Raw genomic sequence first — 20,132 nt, forward strand, 5'->3', positions numbered from 1 at the left:
ACATTCTTGATGAAAATAAAAATTTAGAATTAAATGTTGAAAATCTTTCTGAAGAAAATAAAAATTTGAAATCAGATTTTAAAAATATTCTTGAAGAGAATAAAAATTTGAAAAATAACATTTTATTTTATGAAAAGGGAAATTTACTAGTAATGATGAATATATATCTTGCATAAATATGAATAAATTACAAGAAACAACTCATGCTGAAAGTAGTAAAAATAATTCAAATGTTAAAACGATTGATAAAAATGTTCCTAAATATAATTATAATTACTACGATTATGATTATGGTAATAAAATTGAAAATGTTCCTAAATATAATTATAATTATTACAATTATAAAAATAAAATCAAGTATGTTCCAAAATATAATCAAAATTGTTATGATTATAATTATAAAAATAGAAATTATAGGAACCCAAATGATGTTAGTTGTTTTTATTGCATGAAAAATGGTCATACATCAAATAAATGTAGAATAAAACATTATGATGTTCCAAATGGAATATATGCATGGATTCCAATTATAAAATAGTTTGTCTCTAACTTTAAAGGACTCAAATAAGTATTTTTGGGTACCAAAATATTATTTTTTTTCTATTTTGTAGGTTATTTCAAAATTAAGGAAGAAGTTTTTGGGTGTGCACCAAAACTTGGTTTTTGATAAATTTTTTTTAACTACTTCTCTTCTTTAAAGAATTAAATACAATTTAATTTTGTTTAAGTTACTCAATAAAGAGGAGTATTTCTTTATCCTCTTTTTATTTATTTATTATGATTTCTAAATTTATTGTATTTTTTATGTTTTGAATTATGCCTCTTGTTTTCCTTTAACAAAAATTATGATAATTGTTATTTATTTGTTTATGACTTATATATTCAAGGGGAGTTCTTATATTTAGGGGGAGAAATTTTTTTATATCATACATAGCGACTTTTTAATAATGATAAGAAAGGGGGAGAAATATGTTTAAAGGCTTAATTATATTTATCTTTTGTCTACTAATCCTTCTTCTTTAAGTTATGTATTTGTTACAAATCAGTACAAGTTACAAAAAGCTTTAAATTAAAATATTTTTTATTAACATAAAAAAAAGGGAAGATTGTTAGCATAAAGCTAAAAAGCAGAAATTTTGATGATGGCTCAAAGTCAAGTCTCAAGTGCTCTTATTGCAGGAAGATCTTCATGAAGACTTGTTTTTATATTAAAGCTTTTATAATTTAGTAGATTTATGTATAAGATGTGGTTTATATTTGATTCTATGTATTGTTTGTCTTACGTTGCGTTAAAATTTATTTTGAATCAGAAAACTTCATTTTATACTCAAGATAATTGATTATCAATTTATAATTATCAATTTATAATAATCAATTATCAGTAATCAATTATGACTTTTCATAATTTATTGTAATGAGCAATTATGAGAATTTTTAAGCAAGTTTTTTATCGTTATGCATTCATTAAATGCATAATTAATTACCATAATTGGATAATTGATTATCACACGTTAATTAGTTGACAACGGAGTTTTTGGAGGTATCCTTGAGTGAGATCTCTATAAATTAGATTGAGACTCTCATTCTAAAATATGAAATACAAAATACGAAATAAGTGTATTTTGAAAAATCTTATTTGTAGTGTGCGGTGATAAATTTTCTAGGGTTTGTTGAACCCTTGTGCTGTGGCTTTGAGAACTTGGTGTGTTGGCATAGAGCGAGAACTTTCACAGGGAGTGTGATTGAGTGTTGTTGCTGTTGCTGTTGCTGAGTTAAAAGCCTATCATCCCTCGTGAAGCATTTGTAGGAGGTGTTCATCCTTTGTGAAGATTCAGAGGAGGTGTTCATCCATAGTGGGTTACAGGGGAAGTGACTTTCATCTCTTGGGGTAACAAGATAGGTGGCTTCTAAACTTTTACAAATTGTTTCTTTGTGATTATAATTTGTAATTGTTTTGTGAGTAGTGAACTGTTTATCTTGATTTGAGATAAGCGATTGGATGTAGGATTTGTAAAATCCGAACCAGGATAAAATTATTTGTGCAAATTTCTCTCAACCTTACTCTCTTTATTTGTTATTATTATTTCCTTGTTAAGTTTAATTGAGTAGAAATTAAAAGGCACACGTTCGTATTAAAAACCCTCTTGGTTTGTTATTCCACGCTAACCATTCCGCTGCAGCCGCTCTGACAAAATAAAGGTCTCAGGTATTACTTTAAGATCACGATGCATAATATATGCATTACTTGTTATGCCTACCGCTCGGTTACATTACGAACTTGAGCGTCGGAGTGCCTTTGACAGATGTCCACCCACACGGTTTGGCCAAGGAAGAGGGAGAACGAACAACGTAACTTAGAGGAAGAAGGACCTCCAGGGAGCCCATCCGCCCTATCTGCCAACTGGAGGACCACTAGGTAGTTCGTCTGGCCTTCGAGATAATCTGGAATGCTTTGAATATGGGACTTCAACACTATGCCTGAAACATTTTGGCACCCACCGTGGGGCCGAGCGAGTATCCCTCATTGTAGCCATAAGGAACCAATGAGTGATGCTTTAAAGGACATCAATTGCTCCGCCATCCGGACCTGGCCATCAGGTCTCGGCCATCTGGCCTCAGCCAATGCCCTCAGTCATCCGGTCATACCTTGACCTTTCAGGTATTTTCTCAAACTTGGCCCCACAATTATTCAATCATTTGGCCCCAAATTTTGAGAGTTAATCGTCCGGCCATACCTTGGCCTCAACTTCGCGGCCTCCAATGGCCTTAGTCGTCCGATCATACCTTTACCTTTCAGGTATTTTCTCAAACTTGGCCTCACAGGTATTCAACCATTTGGCCCCAAGTGTTGAGAATCAGTCGTTCAATCATACCTTGGCCTCAACTTCGCGGCCTCCAATGGCCTTAGTCGTCCAGTCATACCTTGACTTTTCAGGTATTTTCTCATACTTGGCCTCACAAGTATTCAAGCATTTGGCCCTAAGTGTTAAGAATCAGTCGTCCGGCCATACCTTGGCCTCAACTTCGTGGCCTCCAATGGCCTCATTCGTCCGGTCATACCTTGACCTTTCAGGTATTTTCTAAAACTTGGCCTCACATGTATTCAACCATTTGGCCCCAAGTGTTGAGAATCAACCATCCGGCCATACCTTGGCCTCAACTTCGCGGCCTCCAACGGCCTTAGTCATCCGGTCATACCTTGACCTTTCAGGTATTTGCTCAAACTTGGCCTCACAGGTATTCAACTATTTGGCCCCAAGTGCTGAGAATCAATCGTCTGGTCATACCTTGGCCTAAACTTCGTGGCCTCCAATGGCCTCAATCGTCCGGTCATACCTTGACCTTTCAGGTATTTTCTCAAACTTGGCCTCAAAGGTATTCAACCATTTGGCCCCAAGTAATGAGAATCAGTTGTTCGGTCATACCTTTACCTCTCAGGTACTTTGTCAAACTTGGCCTCACAGGTATTCAACCATATGGTCCCAAGTATTGGAAATCAACCGTCCGGTCGTACCTTGGCCTCATCTTTTCGGCCTCCCATGGCATAAGTCGACCGGTCATACTTTGACCTCAAGTATTTTCTCATTCGACCTCATAGGTATTCAACCATTCGACCCCACATGAAGTCAACCATTTGGCCATTCAGCCTCAACTGTTTAGCCTCAAAGGAATCCCGGCCGGCCTTATCGAAGGTCGGTGACCGTGGATCTTCACCAAAGGAATCCCGACCGGCCTCATCCAAGGTCGCACGACCGTGGATCTTCACCAAAGGAATCCTGATCAGCCTAATCCAAGGTCGGCGATCGTGGATCTTCACCAAAGGAATCCCGGCCGGCCTCATCCAAGGTTGGCGACCGTGGATCTTCACCAAAGGAATCCCGGCTGGCTTAATCCAAGGTCGGCGACCGTGGATCTCCACCAAAGGAATCCCGGTCGGCTACCGTGGATCTTCACCAAAGGAATCCCGGCCGGCCTCAACCAAGGTCGACGATCGTGGATCTTCACCAAAGGAATCTCGGCTGGCCTCACCCAAGGTCGACGATCATGGATCTTCACCAAAGGTATTCAGCCCTTCTATCATCCGACCTCACAGTTACTTAACCAAATTTGGCATCAAACGTTCAACAATTCAGCCATCCGGCCTCAACTACTCGACCTTCCATTCGACATCACAGGTACTTAGCCAAATTTGGCATCAAGTGTTCAGCCTCAAAGGAATCCCTGTCGGCAACAACGAAGGTCGACGACCGTGGATCTTCATCTTAGGAGTCCCGATTGACCTCACCGAAATTTAATGATCGCAGATCTCCATAACATGTCACTCAAGCAGGACCAGTAGCGTATCCAACTTGGCCGACAAAGACATGACCCGTTTTACTCTTCAAACCAGTCATCTTAATCAATGAACAAAGACGACATAGAGCCAAAAACTAATCGGAGAACCCGTCTGTATTAGAAGCGGCAAGTGCAAAACCCCTTCGCATAATTAATATTATGCTCGGGCTTGGGAGGCTTGTGTACTGTACGGTCTCCTGGTACCACCAGACTAGGCCGATGACCTAGGCCGACCACCTAGATCAACCACCCGACCGATCATCCAGGCCGACCGACCATTTAGGTCGACCACCCAGGCCGACCACATGGTTTGATTATAAACGATAATGACTCATTAAGCCCCTAAAGAAGATTAAGGCGTGATTGGGTCGTCATTAGGCCAACGAAAGGTAAAGGCACATCACGACTAGTATAAATAAAGGTCTCATGTATGACTTTAAGATCACGATGCACAATATATGCATTACTTGTTGTGCCCATTGCTCGGTTACATTACTAACTTGAGTGTCAGAGTGCCTTTGAGATGTGTCCGCCCACAAGGTTTGGCAAAGGAGGAGGGAGAACGAACAATGTAACTTGGAGGAAGGAGGACCTCTAGGGAGCCCGTCTGCCCTACATGCCAACTGGAGGACCACTAGATAGCTCGTCTGGCCTTCGAGACAATCTGGAGTGCTTTGTGTATGAGACTTCATCCCTATGCTCGAAACATATACTATGTAAGCATTGTGTAATAGGATAAATACGTTGATGTTAAAATTTTTAAATAAAAGCACATGTAAATTTAAACAGCTTAAAAGACATAAAAATATTGAAAAGGTATGACATATGAAGTTAGAGAAAAATAAAGTTAAACAAAAAAATTCTAAACAAAAGTAACATGCATATATCAATAAAATGAAAAATATTGTAAAATATAATCCTATTACAAAAGTTAGAGTAACATGAATTTTAGATTAAAAATTTTAAATATAAATTCATAAAGATATTGTTATTGTAACATCCTATTTTAACGGTACAAAATTATTAAAATATTATATTACATATATGATAGATAATAGAACCACTTATATGAAAATAAATTTATAAGAAGACAATAGATCTATTTCTGTAGATCCATCTACCAACTTATATGCTTCATTTTCATTTCTCTCTAGAACAATTCAAAAAGATTGTTTCCCTAAACTCACACAATTAAGGTGATCATCGTAAAAGAGAAAACACACATAGACAACCAAAGAAAAAAGCAAGGGTAAGTTAGATATAAAAAATAGTCATCATAAACTTAAAACATTTCATACATGAATCAGGTATAATATAAATCAAACCAAACATCTTAACATGCAATGACCTAGATTGGACTGTCCGGACTTAGAATGAATGTTGTCCTCTCTCTTCTCTTTCTCTTCTTTTTCTCTATTTCCTCTTTCTTTGCCCTCTCTCTTTTCTTTCTCTTCTTTTCCTCTATTTTCTCTTTTTTCCATTTGAATAAGTGTTTCTTTCTCTTGTGCTCTTTTAAGCTTTCGCTCTTGTCTCCTTTTCAATGCATCTAATTTTTGCATTGTACTTTCTTCCTCTTTTTCAAATATAGAATGTAGTTCTTGAGGTCTTCATTAGTCATGGAACTTGCATTCTGATTAGGCTGATGAGTTTCATGCCCATGGCCTTTACATTTGGAATAACACTTGATTTAACCCCAGGGAAAACATTTTTGTCATGTTTATGCTTCCTTTTAATACTAAAAATTTTGCCATTCAGCTTTACAATTATGGACTTTAAGGCATTGACACTCTCCACCAAGGCCTCACGAACTCACAACTTCCAGAAGGATACCTTTGTTGAAACATATGTTGCATTGTTCAATATTGGTAAATCTTACAAAAGGTTAGCAAAACAAATAACATAATATATTTAGATCTTCACCACTTGTATAATTTCACTCAAATTTTATTTATGTATCACACTTATAGGATTTTTCTTGAATGTACTATCTTGTCTTTTACCACTCGAATTTCTTTTAGTGTTTGGCAAAAAACTCCAATAACTTATGCACCGAATGAAGAAACAATGTGAAAAACATTACTAGTTCTAAATCTTGACTTAAGAGGTAAAAGAAAATACAAAACTCTAAACAAAACTCTAAGGAATTTTGAAAAAAAAAACTAAAAGCATAAAAATAGAAAATAGTAAGACAACTAAGAAGAGTTAAATGAGACAACACAAAAACTCTATAAAAAAGACTGAATATAATTTAAGAAATAGTATAACATAATAATTTGTGTTGAATTCTACAATTTTTTTTACTGTTGTATCGTTACTTTTTTTTTTCTTATACTATATATTTGTTTCCTTTTGACTTGGATTCACTATTCTTTTTATTTTTCAATTATGCAGTTCAACACACAAATAAAGAAAACTAAACAAATTGTCCTTCAAATACCAAAACTCATGCAAGATAAAGGAAAAATAGTTAATTATGACTACAATTAATAGAAAACATTAAAACAGATAATTTCTACAAACCAAATGTAGAAATGCATAATTTAGATGAAGAACACAAAAAAAATTAAAACTCATAGAATAGGATAAAATATTAGATTTTTTTAGTGTGATAGAAAAATAAAATAAAAGAGAATATTCAAACCAGAATCTTGCTCTAGATACTAGATGATATGATCCTGTCCAAGAAAAAGTATGATCGTTTCTGAATTTGAATCTTCAAGAGACACAATAAAAATAAATCAGAGAAGAATGCAAAATAAGACAAGGATGAGGACACCACAATCTAGCATATTGATAAGTCAAGTGAAAATTCGCCACAAAGATGTTAATCTTTGATAAGAATGAGAGTTCTAATCCGAGAATCAAGAGAATCTTCTCTTAAAGAAGGCAAATGCATATAATATGACTCGAAAGTTATTGACAACGAGTTTGATGTGCAAGACAGTAAGGCTTGATGACAGGGAAAAATTATCATCGTCTATGAGTTCGTGTAGATAACTAGTGGAAAGAGCGTTTAAAGCGAATATGTTGGTAGGATGTCAAATGTTTGTTCCAGAACATGTAAAATGCCTAGTGTTTCCATTTCACAAGGATTTGTGTGATTGCCATTCCTCTTCTCTTTACTGTCATTCTATTTATGATGGCTTAAGCTTCCTTTTCTTGCAGCCTCCCTTTAGCTTGATATGGTAGCTCCATGGATACTGTTGTTAAATTATATTAATATTTAAGATTGGTTCATGTAATTTAAAGTATAACTTTGATGTACAAATTCTAATGTGATGATTATTAGAATATAATGTATTAAAGTTATAAGGATTATTTTAGAGTTATTAAAATTAATCCCTCTCTTCTCACTTCAATAAAGGGCATTTTGGTATTTTATTAAAGTTGATTAAATGTCATAAAAGAGGGAAAAAGTTTGACTACGGTTGACAGGTTAAGTTTCTGAAAAGAAAGAAAGAAAGGTTAGGTTCTCTGAAAAGAAAAGAAACTTTGACATCCCTCAGAATTTCTATATCATCAAGAAAGCCTTAAAGAGGAGTAAGAGAAGGAGAACATTGACAGGAAGAAACTATACAATGGATACAGGTAAGTTCTTTTCTATTGTGTATGAGAGAATAGTGAGTATCATGAAAATTCAAGATCCTGTGTGTGTTTTTCATTCAATTGAAAATTAAAAAATTGCTTACAAGTGGTAGCAGAGCCAGGTTCTGAATTTTATGATTCTCCATGAATGGTAATTTTCTCAATTTTGTGAAACCCTAATTTTTTTTGAATTATAAAATTTAGGGATTTTAATTTTCAGATGTTTAATTATTTTATTGGCATGAAAGAAAATTAGATTTACTGTAATGTGAATCTCACAGCCGGAAGTAGAAACTATACAATGGATCCAGGTAAGTTCTTTTCTATTGTGTATGAGAGAATAGTGAGTATCATGAAAATTCAAGATCCTGTGTGTGTTTTTCATTCAATTGAAAATTAAAAAATTGCTTAAAAGTGGTAGCAGAGCCAGGTTCTGAATTTTATGATTCTCCATGAATGGTAATTTTCTCAATTTTGTGAAACCCTAATTTTTTTTGAATTATAAAATTTAGGGATTTTAATTTTCAGATGTTTAATTATTTTATTGGCATGAAAGAAAATTAGATTTACTGTAATGTGAATCTCACCACCGGAAGTAGAAACTATACAATGGATCCAGGTAAGTTCTTTTCTATTGTGTATGAGAGAATAGTGAGTATCATGAAAATTCAAGATTCTGTGTGTGTTTTTCATTCAATTGAAAATTAAAAAATTGCTTAAAAGTGGTAGCAGAGCCAGGTTCTGAATTTTATGATTCTCCATGAATGGTAATTTTCTCAATTTTGTGAAACCCTAATTTTTTTTGAATTATAAAATTTAGGGATTTTAATTTTCAGATGTTTAATTATTTTATTGGCATGAAAGAAAATTAGATTCACTGTAATGTGAATCTCACAGCCGGAAGTTTTTAAATTTTGATTTTCGCACGTCACAGTAAAGCAAATTTTTGTATTGTTGCAAGATTATTTTTTGAATTAACTATAACGTGAATTTCATTCATCCTGGGAGCAACAAGTTATTATTATTTTTATTATTATTTGATTATTAAATTAATGTGATTTTGATCTGTGCATAACACATTAAAGTTGTCTTATGCCAAAATTGAAATTCCTTGCGCAGTAACCAGATTAAATCCTCCATGAAAGAAAATTAAAGTCGCAGGATTTTATGATTTCAATTGCTTTTATTGATGAAAGTAAAAGAATATTCACTGTAACGTGAATTTCTTTTGGAAGTCGCAAGTCGGGAATTTAATTTTGCCAAAAAGTAACTTTATGGTTGTGCCCATATTCTCACACTAAAGCACTTTTACGGTTGCGCTAATGAAATGTCAAATGTGAATTAAAAGTTGAATGTTTTTTAACTTGAAAAGTGCATCTGTATGGTATAATTTTTTGTTTTATGAATTATATTAATTGTTTATTAATCTTGGATGAAGGAAATTTAATTAAGTTGAATTTCAGATGAGTTATAATTCTAATCAAAATTAAAAGTTTTAGCAATTTCACTGTTCTTTTAAATTGCTCATGTTATTGTGAAAATTATTCATAATATAAAGGATGTTAAATTATGAATATATATATAGTTATCAGTCATTGATATAAGGATGTTATGGATTACCCAAAGGTGAACCATTGTTTAGAATTGATGACATTAAAGTGAGACATTTCATGTACTTAGTAAATATGTTTGTATATCCAAAGATAACATACATATAGACTTAAGTATGATTGATTGTTTATTAAAGTGTATATGGAATTTGTCAGTTTAAGAATCACCCAAAGGTGAACTTAAATGATTACCTATCAGTTTAAGTTTCACCCTAAGGTGAACTTGAATGTATGACTAGTATAGTAATTTGTTTGAATCCATTAATTTTATCAAAACATTAATGTATGAGCTTGTGTATTATTTCCAGCTTACATGAATTTATCAAGTTTGAGCAACAATGTGGTCAAGTTTAATGGGCTCAATTATGCTGATTGGTCAGAACAAATCCAGTTCCAACTGGGTGTGTTAGACTTGGACATGGCAATTATGATGGATGAAATGCCCGCAACCATTACAGAGACTAGTACAAGTGATGAGAAGTCTCTTTATGAGGCTTGGCATAGGTCTAACAGGCTGTCACTAAACTTGATGCGCATGTCTATGGCAGAGAATGTAAAGCCTTCTATGCCTAAAATAGAAAACGCAAAGGAATTCATGAAATTGATCAAGGAGTACTCACAATCAGACATAACTGATAAGTTTATTGTAGGAACTCTTATGAGTGAGCTGACTACCAAAAATTTTGACTGGTCACAGCCCATACATGACCATGTAACTGGAATGCCAAATATAGCAGCAAGATTGAAGTCTATGGGAATGGAGGTGAATGAGTCTTTTCTAGTACAATTCATCATGAACTCTTTTCCTCCTAAATTTGGCCAGTTCCAAGTTAACTATAACACTCTTAAGGATAAATGAAACTTTCAAGAAATCAAAGCCATGTTGGTACAAGAGGAAGGGAGATTGAAGAAAATGAAAGATCATTCTATCCATCTCACAATTCATGAAGGTGCTAGCTTCAGTAAAGCTAAATCAGGAAGGAAGAACAAGAAGGACAAAGCCCCAATGAAAGTGAATGAAGGCAATATCCAGAAGGACCAGAAATGTTTCTTTTGCAAGAAAGTAGGTCACTTCAAGAAAGATTGTCCAAAAAGAAAATCTTGGTTCGAAAAGAAAGGTACTTTTTATGTTTCTGTAAGTTTTGAAGCAAATATAATTGAAGTGCCTAATAATACCTGGTGGTTGGATTCTGGAGCTACCACTCATGTTTATAATATTATGCAGGGATTCCTTTCAATCCAGCCCATAAAAGGAACTGAAAAGTATTTATATATGAGGAACAAAATGAAGGCACGGATATAAGGAATTGGACTTACAGATTGATTCTAGACACTAGCTATTGTCTGAATCTTGAAAAGTGTCTCTATGTTCCTGATTGTGCTAGGAATTTAATTTTTATTGTAAAGTTGGATTATTTAGGTTTTAACTTTAAGATTGAAAATGGTATTTTTCATTTGTATAAACTTTCGTACTATTATGGTTCTGGTACATTATTGGATGGTTTATATCGTTTAAATCTTGATGTTAATTTTTCTGAATCCCTGGTTAATGTTGAACATGTTGTTGATAGAAATTGTGGTGTAGGAAAAGAATGTTCTGCTTTCTTATGACATAAAAGATTAGGTCACATATCCAAAGAAAGGATGTTGAGGTTAGTAAAAAATGAAATTTTACCTCAATTGAATTTTGATGATTGGGATGTATGTATTGATTGTATTAAGGGTAAACAAACAAAACACATCAAAATATCCCGCCACAAGAAGTAATCAACTTCTTGAGTTAATACACACTGATATTTATGGCCCTTTTGACATTAAATCCTAGAGTGGTGAAAAATATTTTATCTCCTTTATTGATGATTTCTCACATTATTGTTATATATATCTATTACATGAAAAATCTCAATCAATGAATGCCCTTGAGGTGTTCATAAATGAGGTGGAAAGGCAATTAGATAGAAAGTAAAATTGGTGAGATCTGATAGAGGTGGTGAATATTATGGTAAAACTGATGAGAGTGGACAATGTCCAGGTCCATTTGCAAAGTTTCTTGAAAGTCGGGGTATATGTGCACAATATACAATGCCCGGTACACCACAACAAAAATGGTGTAGCAGAAAGGCGGAATCGTACTCTTATGGATATGGTTAGGAGTATGTTAAGTCATAGTAATATTGCTTTATCTTTGTGGATGTATTCATTAAAGACTGTTGTATATCTGGTTAACAGGGTTCCTAGCAAAGTAGTTTCTAAAACTCCTTATGAACTATGGACTGGAAGGAAACCCAGTTTGAGACATCTTCATGTTTGGGGTAGTCCGGCAGATGTAAGGTTATATAATCCACATGAAAAGAAGCTTGATGCAAGAACCATTAGTGGTTACTTCATCGGTTATCTTGAAAAATCAAAGGGATATAGATTTTATTGCCCTAACCATAGTACAAGAATAGTTGAGTCTGGAAATGCTCGGTTCATTGAAAATGGTCAATTTAGTGGGAGTGAGGAATCACGAATAGTGGATATTCAAGAGCATACTGATAGTGTTTCTACATCTAATGTCTCTTCTGAAGTTATTATTCCTCTTGTTGTATCACAGTCACACAACAAGTTAATGTTCCAATCCCACAAAATGAACATATAAATGTTGAGTCAATTGACAATGAGCAAGTCACAAATGAGCAAGTCATAAATGAACAATTGATAGAGGAACCACAAGAAGCAGCATTAAGAAGGTCTGTAAGGGAGAAAAGACCTGCTATTTCGAATGATTATGTGGTTTACTCTGTTGAACACAAACGTGACTTAAGCATTGATGAGGATCCAGTATCTTTCAGACAAGCCATGGAAAGTAAAAATTCAGAGAATTGGTTGAATTCTATGAAAGAAGAATTGAAATCAATGGATGACAATAAAGTATGGGATCTAGTTGAATTGCCTAAGGGTTCAAAAAGAGTCGGTTGTAAATGGGTCTTTAAGACTAAACATGACTCAAAAGGCAATATTGAAAGGTATAAAGCTAGATTAGTCGTCAAATGTTTCACTCAAAAGGATGGAATTGACTATAAAGAGACCTTCTCTCCTGTTTCTAAGAAGGACTCTTTGAGAATTGTTTTGGCTTTGGTGGCTCATTATGATTTAGAGCTTCACCAAATGGATGTAAAAACCGCTTTTCTGATTGGTGACTTAGAAGAGGAAGTTTATATGGATCAACCAGAAGGTTTCACAATAACAGGAAAAGAAAATTTGGTGTGTAAAATGAAGAAATCAATATATGGACTAAAACAAGTTTCCTGACAATGGTATCTAAAATTTAATGATACCATAACTTCATATGGTTTTGTAGAGAGCACCGTTGACCGGTGTATATATATGAAGATCAGTGGGAGTAAGTTTGTTATATTGGTTCTATATGTTGACGACATTCTTCTTGCTGCTAATGATGTTGGTATGTTACATGATGTAAAGAAGTTTCTCTCTAGCAACTTTGAAATGAAAGATATGAATGAGGCATCTTATGTGATAGGAATAGAAATATTTCGTGATAGATCACAAGGATTGTTAAGTTTGTCTCAAAAAGGCTATATTAACAAAGTGTTAGAGAGATTCAGAATGGAAAAATGTTCTCCTGGAATAGTTCCAATTCAAAAAGGAGACTAGTTTAGTCAAATGTAATGTCCCAAGAATGATTTGGAACGAAAGGCCATGGAGTCTATTCCTTATGTGTTAGTGGTTGGGATTTTGATGTATGCTCAAACTTGTACTCGGCCAGATATCAGTTTTGTTGTTGGAATGTTAGGCCGATATCTAAGTAATCCCATAATGGATCACTGGAAAGCTGCAAAGAAAGTTCTTAGGTACTTACAAGGTACCAAAGAATACATGCTCACCTACAGAAGTTCAGATCATCTTGAGATGGTTGGCTACTCGGATTCAGACTATGCTGGATGTGTGGATTCAAGAAAATCCACATTTGGGTATGTTTATCTATTAGTTGGAGGAGCAATTTCTTGGAAAAGTGCAAAACAATCAGTCATTACTACTTCCACCATGGAGGCTGAATTCGTGGCATGCTTTGAGGCCACGATTCATGCTTTGTGGTTGCGGAACTTTGTATCGAGGCTTGGCATTATTGACAGTATTGCTAGGCCGATAAGGATTTATTGTGATAATTCCGTAGCCGACTTCTTCTCTAAAAATGACAAGTACTCAAAGGGTGATAAACACATGGATTTGACATACTTGTCGGTCAAAGAAGAAGTGCAGAAACATAGAGTGTTGATTGAGCATATTGGTACGGATTTGATGATAGCAAATCCGTTAACTAAAGGATTACCGCCCAAAACTTTTATTGGCCATGTTGAAAGTATGGGCATTATGGATAAGTCAATATTAACATAATGATGTTATCTATCTATATGGATATGTATAGTTATATGCTTGTACTATCATGACACTTGTGAATTCAATTAAAGTTATGTTTCTCTTTATTCTATTTTATCCACATTAAGTTATATACATGTATTATTGATTGTGGTAACATGTTATATCTCTTTTAGAGACATGAAAGTTAAAAGATTGATTAAAGTTATGTTGAGTTGGTTTGATTATGTAATACATGGAAGGAATCTTGTCGTTCATGATTTTTGCCCGCCATGATCCGATCATTTCAATTCATATAAGGATGATGACTTGATAATTCTAATGAATGGTGCGCACTCAAAGTTTAGTTTTAGATCTTCAAGTCATCACATGAACCAAGTGGGATAATGTTAAATTATATTAATATTTAAGATTGGTTCATGTAATTTAAAGTATAACTTTGATGTACAGATTCTAATGTGATGATTATTAGAATATAATGTATTAAAGTTATAGGGATTATTTTAGAGTTATTAAAATTAATCCCTCTCTTCTCACTTCAATAAAGGGCATTTTGGTATTTTATTAAAGTTGATTAAATATCATAAAAGAGGGAAAAGGTTTGACTACAGTTGACAGGTTAAGTTTCTGAAAAGAGAGAAAGAAAGGTTACGTTCTCTGAAAAGAAAAGAAACTGTGACATCCCTCAGAATTTCTATATCATCAAGAAAGCCTTAAAGAGGAGTAAGAGAAAGGAGAACATTGACAGGAAAAAACTATACAATGGATCCAGGTAAGTTCTTTTCTACTGTGTATGAGAGAATAGTGAGTATCATGAAAATTCAAGATCCTGTGTGTGTTTTTCATTCAAATGAAAATTAAAGAATTGCTTACAACTGCCTCTCCCACCTGCTTCTTCAGTTGTCATATATGAAATACATTGTGAATCTTCACTAGATGTTATAGCTTGTAGGCTACCTCCTTCACCTTGTACAAAATATTATAGGGCCCAAAATATCTGGCATTAGGTATGAAGCTTACTAAAATTTTTCTATAAGCTTGTAATTTTACATAAACCATGTCCCCAATTTCGTAACTTGTATCTCATCTACTTTTATGATATGTTGTGTTCTACCAGCATTCTGTTAGGGGAAGCCACTTCACCCATTTGAGGGGTGAATTAGTGCACACGCATTTGAGATATGTTTCTAAAACACCTATTCACAATCTTTGTCTGCCCATCTGTTTGGGGATAATATCACCTTTTAATTCCTTCCAATAAACCACTATCTTCACCCTTCTCAAAGTAGTATTTATTCTTGAATAACCACCATCAGCTGAAAAGTGTAGCCTCCAAAACCCTCTTCCTTAACAGCCTATCGTTTCCCACTACCAATTTACCCTTCATTTTCAACTCATTGTTTCTCCATGTATAATGTTTGTGGGAATTGGTATTCTCTTGTATCTCTTTTATCACCTTTTACAAATCAATATTTGTAAGCCATGATTGTTGTATTTTATTCATCAAATTAGATTGTAAGTGAAGTCTAACAATTCCCTTGCATTCAACTGCCACATTGTCCAGTCTTCTCTTGTATTCTATAGAGAAAAGGCACGTTGCACAGGTTTTATGGATAATCAATTCTTACAATGTGTGCGGTAAGGAAGGAAGAGAAACAACCAACTCCATAAAATGAACCTTCATCTTTTGAGACCAATTGATATCTGATAAGGAAATAAGAGAAGGCATAAAAGAGAAGAACGTCAGGTGTTGCACGCAGAAACATAAGGAAACGAGAGCCCATGACGGCTTGCCACAATATGTTGGTGTGAAAGTTGCCAGTGATGTGCAAGACAGTGAGAGTTGATCAGAAGGAAATATTGTCACCATGTATGAGTTCGGTTAGATAATTAGTGGCAAGAGCTTTTCAAACAGATATGTTGGTAATGTCAAATGTTTCTTTGAAAACATGTGAAACTTTTGGTTAAGGGAGATATTTTAGTTCTCAATTGGGTATTCATCAAGTCTAAATATGATAAAGAGAACAACACAAAAGTACTATATAGAAATAAAGAGTTAGTTTTGAAGTTGTTATCGAGTCTAATAGGTCTCTTGGATGTATGAAAGGCTTTGATAGATGTTTCATTCAAGGGTTTGCTATTTTTCCATAAGAATTGTATGAAAAGTTTGTAGTTTTGTCTACCAAACATTACATGAGAAGGAAAATTGCATGTTGAGTAATAATGTTTTTCCTTGAGTATTTGTGGATACAGTAGTCTTTAAGATATGAAACATAATCATTTTTTTCCTTATGTTTTATTTATATTTATGCCTATATTTTCATTTAAAAATATTATTTTTCTATTGTGTGATTCCCAACCATTTTTAACATTCTTTTATTCTCAATCTGTGACTAATTAATAAATACAAAGAATTTTTCTTCAAATTCATTTATGTAAATAATATAAGATTAAATATATTTTTACTTATTAAACTTTGATGTAAAATTAAAATTCTGATATCTAAAACTTTGATAAATTTTAGTTTTTAAATTTTAAAAATAAATTAATATAGTTTTTTAAACTCAATTACCTTAATATTTGTTCAAGTGTCAAACATATTTCATGCTAACATTTGAGTCTTTTACCTAATTTATCACGTTCTCAATTCAATGTTAAATAAAAAAGTATTTGACACATCAATAAAACTTAATATAATTAACTTAAAAAATCTATAACCATTTATTTTAAAAATTTAAAAATTTTATATCAAAATTTTAAATAAAAACAAATTTTAATTTTACATTAAAATTAAAAAATTAAATACATATTTAACCAAATAATATATAAACACATAGCTAAAAGTATTCTTATTTAAAAAATTACTAAGTCAACTTTCAATGACAGAAATTACTGTCAAAGGATTTTTTTTTTAGCTAAAAGTATTCTTATTTAAGTATAACAGTTTGTTCTTTAAATATGGTTGTCCTTTTAAGTATTACAATGATAAAATCAAATAAGAAACAATAAATATTCTGTCATATTATTGTTATCCACTGATTCTGAACATGCTGCCTCACCAAATGTTTCTGTCATTACAAACTGTAATGCAAAAAAGCCATCACACGTTTTGGCCTCATCTAATTTCTTTTCAAAATGATATATATATAATTAAAAAAAAATAGAGATGAAAAAATGAACAAGTGGCTGCTGCAATAAGGGTTAGAAAAAGACATTTGAACTAATTCTTGTTGCCATTAACACAAAAAAGGAAAATGCTGTGCTAACCTTGTTTAAGAAAGAAGCATAAAAAAAAAGGTTTGCTTGTTGAATTAAAATAAAGTGTACAAACATGTGATCTACAGTGTTATTGTGAATCTTTCACAATCCAATACACCCTTCTTCCACCAACATTTATTACTACACACATATTATCTCAAACCAAAATCTCAATCTGTGATTTTTTTTTTTATTTAACGAGTTTTAGTTACTTTTTTTTTATTGAAATGAAATAAAGATGCATTGAAAAAAAAAATGTTTGTAACATTGTTTGTAAGATACATTAAATTCTGGGAAGTATATTATCATCCAAAATCATTCACCAGCAAAATGTTCACAACGATAATAAATTTGAATGCATGTCTTAATAAAATATGAGATTCATATATTTTTTGTTTTAATTTTTTTTATAGTCAACCATAAATCAATTTATTACGTTAAATTAAAATTATTTGTTTTCTCTTTTACATAGAGATTTATTATGAAACATTCAATTTTTTATTTTAAATCTATCTCTTTTGTTCTTAAACACTTCTTCCTAGCTCTTTGTTTACTTTGATTTTGACTCCAACTTTTATTTCTTTTCATAATTTTATGTGTTTGACTTTATATTCATTTGTGAGTATTAAATAAAGAACTTAAAGTATATCAAATTTTTGCTAACTTCGTTGATAATCTATATCGGGTAAATTAAAATATTAAGGGATGAAAAGTTGATTATGATTTATATATATATATATATATATATATATATATATATATATATATATATATATATATATATATATATATATATATATATATGTTGAGACCCGTTCTAGTGTAATAGATGTTAGTGCATTGAATTCACTCCAATATTGAACTTTTAGAACTTGATGATAATCTAGGTGTTTAAAGGTATTAGTATGTGATAAGATATATTTAATATGAATATGTTAGATGTAAGATCTCATTCTTTATAATAAAATACTACTAAAATGAATATTACATAATATTGGACTAAAAACAAATTTATAAAAGACAAAGTCTACACCTGTAGAATCATCTGACATCTCAATTGTTTCACTCTCACCTCTCACTTGAGCAACTTTACTCCAACCCCAATTTCTACTAAAACGTCTAAAATTTATAAAATTATAAAATTTACACTACAAATATAATTAAGACAAGGTATAGCTTTCCTTATCTCAAAATAACAGTTCAACCCATAGAAACTTCTCGTTGGTCGCTTAAAAGGCAAGAAATTCCTAAACGGACCTACGAGGCACCAAATTGAAAACGGACAGAGGTTTTAGAACTCTATATTCACCAAGAACAAGAAAAAAGAGCTAAATGATACATGCATAACAATTTATATGCATGATCATTGACTAAAGTAAAGAGGTCAAATGAGTAGAAACTTACTTGCTCTAAAACAGAAATTGATCTGTTAGATTTGAAGACCTTGACGTCATGTTCGTCTAGGTACCTCCTGATCATCAAACAGATGACTTAGAAGCAAAAACATTTAGAGAGAAAGTAGAGAACTTTAGAAATGTGGTTTATGTTTCTAGAGAGATGATGCATTTTAAAATAATAAAACTCGTTTATAACAAAAAAAAATTATAACTAAACTATTTAATATTAAAATAACTTAGTCTGACTAATTTTAAACTATCATCATTTATAAAATACCATTTTTTTAGGTTTTACATTAGACATGAATTTAAAATTTTTATTTAAAAAACTATCATCATTTCTAAAATATCATTTTTTGGGGTTTTACATTAGACATGAATTATTTTTAAAAAATTTATGTTTTAAATGAGTTAAAAAATAAATGAGAAAAATGAGTGATATATAAGAAAAAAAAAACATACATTTTGAAGATTTAGAATTAAAAAAATAGTGTTATGGTAAATCTTAATCTATTCCTTATAAAAAAAAGAGATCTTCATAGTAGTATCATATTAACACCTAAATATGTTTCTAATAACATATTGTCTTATAATTGACTATTCAGAAACACATGATAAAAACTTAACAAATTTAGGGTTAAAGGGAATATGTTGAGATAAATGGAAGACAATTATTTTTTATCATGATATAAACTCACAATAAAATATTTGGAAAAAATAATTAAAAATTCAAATATGATTTGAAAGTTTCGCATAATATATTAATATAGATAAAAGAAAGTTAAATGGCATATAATAAAAAATCTTTACTAGCATTAACTCTTAAAATTTTGAATTAAAAATTATCATTTTTTTTATATGAGTGGGTCATACCATAATAGAAATGATAAATCATTCTCTTCATTGAGAAACAAAAATATTCCCTAAATATTATCATACTTTAAATATCAAATTTCAAATATTTTGTAACTTCCATAATTAGAATTTATAGAGAAAAATAAAAGTACCCCGCTCCCCACTTAAAGGAAAAGAATGATCACACAAACTTTATGAACTGTGATGATGGTGGTGACCCACACACAAAGAAAAACTTCTTAGATTCCATTCCATGAATTTCATCAAAACTCCATCACTTAATAGCCTATAACCTACTATTAAATGATTGATTAATTAATTTAACTTATTAAACTAAGCTATCATTAAAAAACGAAGTTTTGATTAGTAGCCGTTACATCCCTTTTCATAGTTTAATTAATTTAAACACCGTCTAGATCTAACTTGCAAAAATTAACACCTACATCCAATTAAAAATTGTTATGTCAAATCTAATCAAATCATATACACACGCAAAATAAAACTGCTAAACGACAACGTTATTTTTATATCACTCTTCCGAATTTCGAATACGATGTTCATGAGTTTTATTTAAATTATGTGAGCGGTTTTATACTAGATATTATGTATTTAACTCTACGTATACGAAAGTTATGATCTTGATAAACGAGAAGAATTACCGTTTAAAATTTATGAATTTAAGTGTCTGGTTACGAAATTTATCTATAAATCA

At 32.0% G+C, this 20,132-nt stretch overlaps 1 protein-coding gene and 1 pseudogene across 1 annotated transcript; both read left to right on the plus strand.

Annotated features, from left to right (window-relative positions):
* Positions 1-9,843: 9,843 nt before the first annotated feature.
* Positions 9,844-10,389, plus strand: LOC148198531 (uncharacterized). Its single transcript, XM_088115837.1, has one exon. The coding sequence runs from the start codon at positions 9,844-9,846 to the stop codon at positions 10,387-10,389; it is 546 nt and encodes a 181-aa protein (XP_087971963.1).
* Positions 10,390-13,232: 2,843 nt separating this feature from the next.
* LOC148198532 (secreted RxLR effector protein 161 pseudogene) lies at positions 13,233-13,928 on the plus strand (annotated as a pseudogene).
* The last annotated feature ends 6,204 nt before the right edge of the window (positions 13,929-20,132 follow it).

This window comes from Vigna umbellata, chromosome 5, assembly GCF_029865625.1.
Source record: "Vigna umbellata cultivar VRB3 chromosome 5, Vumbellata_1.0, whole genome shotgun sequence".
NCBI classification, from domain to species: domain Eukaryota; kingdom Viridiplantae; phylum Streptophyta; class Magnoliopsida; order Fabales; family Fabaceae; genus Vigna; species Vigna umbellata.